The sequence below is a fragment of the Brachyhypopomus gauderio genome, chromosome 3 (genome assembly GCF_052324685.1).
Source record: "Brachyhypopomus gauderio isolate BG-103 chromosome 3, BGAUD_0.2, whole genome shotgun sequence".
NCBI lineage: Eukaryota > Metazoa > Chordata > Actinopteri > Gymnotiformes > Hypopomidae > Brachyhypopomus > Brachyhypopomus gauderio.
The window spans coordinates 10,704,649-10,713,572 of NC_135213.1; the positions used below are offsets into that span (position 1 = coordinate 10,704,649).

Below are 8,924 nucleotides of genomic sequence, written 5' to 3' on the forward strand. Positions count from 1 at the left end.
TCCTTCAAAGTCTCCACTGGCTCCCTGTCAAATACCGTATGCAGTTCAAACTCCTTCTTCTGACCTACAAAGCCCTTAACCAGCTTGCACCTTCTTACTTATCTGATCTTCTTCTTCCCTACGAACCATCTCGCTCTCTCAGTTCTTCCTCTGCTGGACTACTAACAACCCCTACATTCCACCTCCAAGGTTTTGGGCACCTCGCCTCTGGACCTCCCTCCCTTCTTGTTTAACATTCTGCTTCTTTTTCCACCTTCAAAACAAACTTAAAAACATATCTCTTTGCACTGGCCTATAACACTCCCCTTACCTCCAATACCTGACTCTAAACCCCCATACTACCGTCGACTCCACATATACTGGTCTACTTTACTTTACTCCATCATCATCAGTATGTTACCATACTTCATACTTCATGACCTCTTCCCATTTTCAGGTTTATTCTCATTGTCTGTTGCCTTTTTGTTTCCATCTGTTTGTTCTGCTACTCTTAAATGTAAGCGTCTTTGGGTTCTTGAAAAGCGCTATACAAAATTTAATAATAATAATAATTACTATTATTATTATCTTTGTGGTGAATTAGAGTGGAGACTGAGAGCCAGGCCTATCAGTTTGTGACCTCACAAATGCACATAAACACACTCCTAAACTTTCCCAGAAGAACTGAAGCTGTTCTAGCTCCAAAGGTTGGACCAGCGTAAAATGTAACCCTATGGATTAGGAATGGAATGTCACTTAAGCTCATATATGAGTCAAGGAAGGTGAGCGAATACTTTTGGCAATATAGTGTATAATGAGAGATTTAAAACTGGTGCTCTGCAGCAATTACTGGGGGACATAACATTATTCTGCAAAACATTTATTGTACAATTCCAATTTAATACAAAACTCCTTACCATCTTCTGTGTGTACACTGCTTAACACCAGAAACACCAACAGTTTTGGAATGTTACAGTATTTTCACATACAAGACAATCCTATCTCTGGCACAAATTTCAAATCAGCAATGACACCAAACGGCGTATTCCTTGTGAACCGAAAAGGGGGGAAACGTATAAAAGTAGCATTGGCAGAAGCTAGAATCACTATAATCCTTAGAACTCGTTTTCACTCTTCAGTTCTGAATTGTAGTTTATATTTAAGAAGCACTTCTGAAACTTCTAAGAAGTTTTTCTTACCTCAAAATCAGGTACTATAGGTTTAAACAGTAAAAGAGATTTATTACCTATTTATTTATTTACCTATTTAGTACTTACTTCTCTCCTTTTTGGCAACAAGACCTTTCATATCACACCGTCGTATTTATCACATCTCAGCTTTAAAAGGTCTGTACCTTTTGGCAATTGTCCGCTCGTACTAACGACAGACAGTAACTCAGGTTGCAGGGGCATGCATTGCAAGCTCACTTAAGCCATTTGTGATTTCAGTTCTTTATCAGAGCATAGATCACCATAAACAAACAAAAAACCTACTCCCTCCATGTCACACCAGCATTTGTGAACATGTAGCACAAGTGAATATGTAGGCTTATACACAATTGTGAACTTTTGCTTTTGCTACAAAATGTTTCCCTGGAAATAAATTAATATGGTGACATTACTATATTCATTAATGTTGTTTCAGGACTCATTTTTGCCCTCAAACAAAGTTTAAAAACCCCATTAGAAACAAGTCACCAATTAACGAGCGTGTCTTCCTGTCCTGAAAAAGAGGCGATGGGATTCCTAATAAAGTCAGAGAAGGTCCGTGTGAGTAGTGGACGCTGTGCTTCTGGGCGTGGAATCGAAACGGTCCGTGTTTGTTTATTGGAGGCACTAGTTGGAGGTCCTCTGTCCAGGCAGGGAGGGGGCCACGGGGAGTGTCTCGTGCAGGTACTTCATGCTGCCCTGCTCAGAGAAGTCTGCGGCCGTGTGGCCGTCCCCACGCAGGACCCACTTCGTGGTGAGGAGGCCCTCCAGCCCCACGGGTCCGCGGGCATGGATACGAGCGGTGCTGATGCCAACCTCCGCCCCTGCAACGCACGATGACAGACAGTCAAAGGGCTGCAGTCTAACATATCCCGTTATTCGGGCTTCCAAGCAAATCGATTTGTATCACTTTAAACACAATACTATTTAAAGCAGGCAAGCTCATTTGCAACACAAAATGCAGCTTTAACACTACAGAGATAAGAATGCGTGCGTGTGTGTGTGTGTGTGTGTGTGTGTGTGTGTGTGTGTGTGTCTTACCAAGACCAAAGCGATATCCATCAGCAAACCGTGAGCTGGCGTTCCAGAACACACAGGCACTGTCCACCAGCTGCAGGAACTGCTCTGCTGTCTCCTCTGAAAACAGAGAGCAATTCATTAAAACACATTATATATATATTACATATTATATATATAATTATTATATCAATTCAACATAAGGAAAAGAAAGGTTAAACAGATGCACCCACTAAAACCTCTTTAGCATTCCATTAAATTAAGTGTTAATAACATCTTCACCACTAGATGGCATTAAACAAACCATTTCCCCTCCCAAATTACTGGATTCAATCACGCATTGTTCCAAGAACCAACACAAAAAGTAAAAGCATGTGATACCACAGCACCCCCCACCCCATTATTTCAACGTGTGTGTGCCAGACATGTGCTGCCTGGAAATAACAGCCGAGAGTCAAACATGGCCTCTTGTCAGGAGTCACAACGAGCTTTACCGTTCTCCGTGATGATGACGTCGGTGTGCGAGCTGCCGTATTTATGGATGTGGTCCACGGCCTCCTGTATGCTGTCCACCACCTCGATGCAGCACTCCAGGTCTCCGTACTCCGTACGCAGGGACTTCACCTCCGATGGGCCGAAGGTCAGGTAGGACGCAAACTTGGGCCCGGCATGGACCTTTACCTGCACACGGCAAAGCCGTTAAAGAGTCAGCGATCAGCAAGGCGCTACCCGATGCACAGCTAATCGTCCTTATGGGTGGTCTCTTAGTGAAGACGGCACTGCCTTACGTGTTCTGTTCTCAGCATGTCGATGATTTGGTCAAACATAGGGGTTCGCAGCATGTCTCTGTGAACCAGCAACGTTTCCATAGCATTACAGGCTGCAGGATAATCACACTTGGAGTCTCTGACTGCGGGCGAGAAACACAGACGTACATCACACATTCTGAAGAGTGACAATTTGATAACGAACACAAAACAAATCCCCACAGACGCGTCACCACTGCATTGCGGCATACGAGTGAAGAAAGTGGCGGGAGGGCGTGTACCGATCTTGATGACTTTGTCATGGCTGGCGTCGCAGTCCACGTACACGTGACAGATGCCCTCGCTGTGGCCCAGGACGGGGATGCCCTTAGCAGCCCGCTGGATGTCTCGCACCAGCTGGGAGGAGCCACGGGGGATGATCAGGTCGATCATCCCCTCCAGACGACACAGGTCTTCCACCTCTTCTCTCGTGCTCACCTGTAGCACACGGACAGGTCCAAAACACTTTAGTTTATAGAACACACTCGGGTATAACCACGGCACAGGAGACACACAGACACACACACAAAGCAGACTGATTCTTCCTTGAGGTCAAACCGGTGTCATACCAGCTGAATGGCATCTCTGACCCCGTGGATGGACAGAGCGTCCTGGGCGAGTTCATGAAGGACACGGTTGGTGTTTGCCGCCTCTCTCCCACCCTTCAGCAGCAGAGCGTTGCCGCTAGCGATGGCTAAAGCGGACACCTGTTGACAGAGATACCAACAAACCGCCCTGTCAGTGGCGTGACAAGAAAATGTTTAAAACCAAATCCAGAGAGAGATTCACACAGAGAGAGAGAGAGAGAGAGAGAGAGAGAGAGAGAGAGAGAGAGAGAGAGAGAGAGAGAGAGAGAGAGAGAGAGAGATTCACACAGAGAGAGAGAGAGAGAGATTCACACAGAGAGAGAGAGAGAGAGAGAGATTGAGAGAGAGAGAGAGAGAGAGAGAGAGAAAGAGAGAGATTCACACACAGAGAGAGAGAGAGAGAGAGAGAGAGAGAGAGAGAGAGAGAGAGAGAGAGAGAGAGAGAGAGAGAGAGAGAGAGCCATGACCTGAGGCAGGCAATCCGGGCGGGACTCGAAGATGACGAGCAGAACCCCGATGGGCACGGTGATCTGCTCCAGCTCCAGGTTGTTGGCCACGCGAGTCCTGCGCACCACCCGCCCCACGCTGTCCTGCGAGGACACGGCGATCTGCCTCAGTCCGATGGCCAGGCTGTTCAGCTTAGACGGGGACAAGCTCAGCCGCTTCAGCATGGCGGCAGGCATGCGACCTGTCACCCCAGGAAGAAGAACACGTCAGCTTCCTGTTTACCTGCTCGGGCATGTATAGTGTACAGAACCCTGCCAGCCAAGGGTGGGATCTAGAAATAAGCGGAATGTTAATGAGAACATATAACACGAACTGGTTCGGAGAGCTACCTGAATTGACGGCAAGCTCCATGTCCTTTTTATTGGCCGAGAGAATTTCTTCTCTCTTCTCGGTCAGAAGGTCGGCCATGGTGTAAATTATCTCGCTCCTCTGCAGGACAAAATGCCACATGCTACTTTTAGAGCCACTGAATACTTGTGCCTTACATTTGACCATCAACGGTTAAAAGACCTTCATGTCGAGTGGAGGAGGGAAACCTGCCTGCTCTGGGTGCAGGGAAGCCAGGGCCCTCCCTGCAGTGCGAGCCATGTCGGTCTGTTGCTCCACAGTGGGCCCTGGAGCATTGCAAATGAATCATCCAGTGAATCATCACCGCCACACCCAGCCAGAACCTATGATGACGTGAACTGAAATGACAAGAAAAGGGCTCACTTACCAGCAGGCTTGACCTCCGAAAAGAACGTGCCCAATTTCTTGCCCTCCACGATGTCGGTGATGACATGACCCGTGACCTTGGGGTGGGTGCCGTTGGCGATGACCACCGACGTGCCGCCCTGCAGAGCCCACAGTGCGGCTTTCACCTGCCAAATGTCAAAAGGCTGCACGTCACGCTCCCTTCGACGGGCCTAATAAAGCAAAGAACTCCTGGACAGCAGACGGGGAACAGAGGCGGGGAGACTGCAGCCATACCTTAGCTTCCATCCCCCCGATGCCAACCCTGGACTTTGTGCCATAGGTTATTGACTGCTGGTCGCCAGGGTAAAACGTGTCGAGGAGTTTAGCATCATCTGTTCCAGGAGGGCTGTCGTAAAGGCCTGTGGGAAACGATACCGCAGACCAGATCAACCACTATTAACAAGAACCCAAATGTTTTGGGGAGTAGGAGTCTTCAGCTCGAAGGTTATTTTCAGAGACCTTTTCTTAAGGTGTACACTAAATGAGTGTATTTGTTTATTTTATTTGAGTGTATTTGTTTATTTTATTTGAGCGTATTCGTTTACTTATTTGAGTGTATTTATTTATTTGAGTGTATTTGTTTACTTATTTGAGTGTATTTGTTTACTTATTTGAGTGTATTCGTTTACTTATTTGAGTGTATTCGTTTATTTTATTTGAGTGTATTTGTTTACTTATTTGAGTGTATTTGTTTACTTATTTGAGTGTATTTGTTTATTTTATTTGAGTGTATTTGTTTGTGTTGTTGCTTGCCCTACCCTCCACATCAGAGAGAGCGATGAGGAGATCTGCTCTCATCTCCACAGCAAGCCGAGCTGCCAAACTGTCATTGTCCTTAATGCTTATGACCTGTGATGGAACCAAACGGAGAACACGACAGAGTCACACCCATAGCACCAGATAAGAACAGATGCCCTTCTCAACCAATTTGAAAATGATCCGAATTTCTAACGCAGCTTCTACATGGTTCATCAGACGTGCGAAAAAGGTTTAGATGAACCGCGTGATGAATAGAGCAGCAGGGTGAGGTCATCGTCAGATTAACCCCTGAAGATCAACACAGACACCGACACAACTACGGTGAATGACTAGTTAGCACACGAGACCATGCAAAGAGAGAAACGCAGTGTGCGGGCAACAGTGCACTACGCAAAGCTGAGTGACGGAGCTCGGGACAGGTGCGGGACAGGGGAGCAGAGCTGAGGCAAAGTCCGTCCTCCTACAGGTGCGGGCTCCAAGCATGCAGGTGTTAAAAGCTCCCTCCTGCCGAGTGTCTCCGGTGGGCCGCGGGGTGGCGTCAGGGCGGCCTGGCGCCCCCTCACCCTGCTGGGCCCCCTCTGCTCTATACCCACATTTACCCCCTGCAGGTCACTGTTGGGCTCCGGGGGCGGCACCACCGCATCGTTGGTGTTGATGATGGGCACGATGTTCATGCGGAGGAGCTCGTGCAGCGTGCTGTTCAGGTTACGCCGCTTCTGCTCGTCGTGGAAGTCCAAGTTCGTCACCAAGATCTGGAAAGGAAAAGGGTTCAAAGTTCATGCTCAGACTCTTAACAATTTATTAATAATCCTGAGCAACTATTAAGCGTTTTTAAATATATCTGGATGCCTACATTGCTTATTTGGTGTGTGTGTGTGTGTGTGTGTGTGTGTACCTGTGCTGTACAGATGCTGTACTGGGTGAACATGGCCTCATACAGAGCCATCAGTCCGCTCTGGCCTGCAGCCGCACAAGCTCTCGCCTCTAAAACAGGCAGGGACTGCAGGAGACAACATCATGCTTAGTCTTGTTCTGATGTCCAACGCCAGTTCTTCACATTTAAATCCAACTGGTCACAGTTCCAGCAAACAGCCGGTTTTTGTGTGCCAGGAAGCACTCTCTGGGTATGTGGGGGACGTGTTCACCATGTCTTTTAGCTGATTCTGTCCAGAGTGGAGGGCCTGGCGGACACTCTGAGAGAGGAGGATCTCATGCCGCAGTCTCTGTTTCCCGAACGCTACAGCACCGCTGGTGACGATCATCATTTCTCTGCCTTGGTTCTGGAGCATCGCCACCTTAAATCACCACAAATCAGCAGCTCAGTCCAAAAGTTGGTGTGGATCAGTGTAGATTTTTGAAAACGTCACATTCATATACAACACTAGTGTGAGCTCACGTCTTTAAACGATGAACAGACTAAATAACTGTTTGTATGCCTATAAAATGGCGGTACCAATCTGACCTATGACCTCTCACCTGTTCTACAATGGAGGCGAGCCTCCCGAGCGCTAGGCCGCACTCATCGCCGCGTGTGACCACGGCGCTGCCCAGCTTCACCACGATCCTCTTGGCCTGGCGCAGCTCGCCGCGGTGGGCAAACGACTTACCGTGGGCACGAGACAGCGGCACTGTAAGAACAGACAGGTTACTGACGGACGCAACGGCAAGGTGGTGATAGATGGGTAATGACAGGTGGAGGAGGGTGAAAGGCCATGTTGAAGGCCCAGCACAGTGAGACTATAAAAGCATTGGACCACAAGAGCATTGTGATTTGAGAAAAGGCAAAGCGTTTGTTCAAAATGTCGCAGATAGCATTTAACACGTCTAAGTATTTGTATCATATTTTTAATATGCAGTTTTTTTTATACACCAATTCGGGTCACAAAAGTTCCTTAATTTGTCTGAATATAAAAATAAATAAATAAACAAGGAAAAAAAAAGTGCATTAGCCTGTGTGTCATCCCCCCTTATCCATTACATACGAGTAGAGTAGCTGCTTTGGAAACCATTTATATTCTTAACTCGTTCTTCATCTTGACCATGGTGGAGGTGGGGCTGGGTTTAGGCGGCCATGGTCATGGTGGGTTTTTGTAATTGATTATGCTACCTATCTACAACACAAAACCTAAGCCAGGAGTTGTGGCTTCACAGGCAACAATAGCCCCAAATAGGTTACAACCCCCTTCACCCCACCACACACTCACTGAACACACGGGTCAGAAGGGATCAGCCCGAGTGCTGACAGCTCAGAACCCAGCAGACACTCAGTGAACGAGAGATGCAGACGGAGAGAAAGAGAGTGTGGAGGTAGCAGTAAACACACAAAGGCAGCCTAGCTCATACTGACCTATCCTGAACTCTACGCAGTTAAAGCAATATTACAACACGGTTCCTCAGAGATGTTACAGGTGTTGATAGATACATGATGGAGACTCACTCTTTCCCTGCGAGACAGATCTTCTGAAGGTCTGGAGGCTCCTCGGGCCCACAGCCAGCTTGGAGCAGAAAAACTGCAGCAGCATGGTGGCCAGCTTTAAACTGGAAAAACATGCAAACCAAGGGCCATGTTATTAATACATATGATATAGCAAATTAAGCTATTAAGCAGAGTGAAGCTACACAATACACCAGTTACTAGAAGAAGGAGAAGGAGTCAAAGGAGTGTCTGGGTTAATGTGGTTAGCTTTGTTAACTTCATTGGTCAGTGATCTGTGATTGGGCCACTGCTTTATATGGTAGTTAATTAGAAGTAAATGAAAGCTTGTGGTGGATATATTTAATTAACTGGTCTACACCTACATCTGCTGGTCACCCTCATCTGTCTGAGAGCTGGTTTGGTGACTAATGACTCAAATGAGATGATGCAAGAAGTGTCTGTGTTGCTACAGTTCTGAATGTCCCGTAGAGAGTGGAGAGAAAATGTAAGAAAACCAGCCAGCCAGATAGCTAACTATCTCCTCAGGTTATAGGGTCTGCTAACGTGGCGAACCCGGTCCATAAGCAGTTATATTAGAGACTATACAGACTATACACTTAACTTACTGCTACCTATAGGTCGGGTAGGGAACTAGAATAGCCACATTGCTAACAGAACCTTTTTACATTTACATTAACTAACCATCAGCCGGACAAACGTAAAGTTATATCCATACCAGATTTACTCGAACATACCGTTCACTCAGCTAATAAACGTCTTATCCGGTTGAGGTTCGGTGTGTGTACGCTGGTACCGTAGATGACACATCAGCTTGTGGATGCTGTACTCTTCTCCATGTTGATATCTTCCTACGTGGAAAGGCCGAGTGCGCATGCGTGCGTCCGCTACG

General features: G+C 47.0%; 1 protein-coding gene across 2 annotated transcripts; it reads right to left on the bottom strand.

The window, feature by feature from the left end:
• Positions 1 to 844: 844 nt before the first annotated feature.
• On the bottom strand, positions 845 to 8,924 carry aldh18a1 (aldehyde dehydrogenase 18 family, member A1). Of its 2 annotated transcripts, none has more exons than XM_076999441.1 (18): positions 8,770 to 8,924; positions 8,036 to 8,136; positions 7,075 to 7,226; positions 6,744 to 6,893; positions 6,494 to 6,598; positions 6,198 to 6,350; positions 5,598 to 5,688; positions 5,074 to 5,198; positions 4,820 to 4,964; positions 4,645 to 4,718; positions 4,434 to 4,533; positions 4,065 to 4,285; positions 3,580 to 3,717; positions 3,253 to 3,448; positions 2,993 to 3,114; positions 2,699 to 2,885; positions 2,229 to 2,324; positions 845 to 2,011 (listed from the first exon to the last, which is right to left on the bottom strand). In XM_076999441.1, exons 2-18 carry the CDS (start codon positions 8,118 to 8,120, stop codon positions 1,815 to 1,817), a joined length of 2,337 nt encoding a protein of 778 aa, XP_076855556.1. In that variant the 5' UTR covers positions 8,121 to 8,136; positions 8,770 to 8,924; the 3' UTR covers positions 845 to 1,814. The 2 variants fall into 2 exon arrangements, with proteins under 2 accessions (XP_076855556.1, XP_076855555.1); XM_076999440.1 differs by having other exon boundaries at positions 6,192 to 6,350.

Coding starts and splice junctions, on each gene's coding strand:
- aldh18a1 (XM_076999440.1), bottom strand. CDS start 8,120: ATGCTGCTGCAGTTTTTCTGCTCCAAGCTGGCTGTGGGCCCGAGGAGC. Junction 4,965..5,073: donor TCGGGGGGATGGAAGCTAAG/GTATGGCTGCAG, acceptor GACATTTGGCAG/GTGAAAGCCGCACTGTGGGC. Junction 2,012..2,228: donor TGGATATCGCTTTGGTCTTG/GTAAGACACACA, acceptor CGTGCGTTGCAG/GGGCGGAGGTTGGCATCAGC.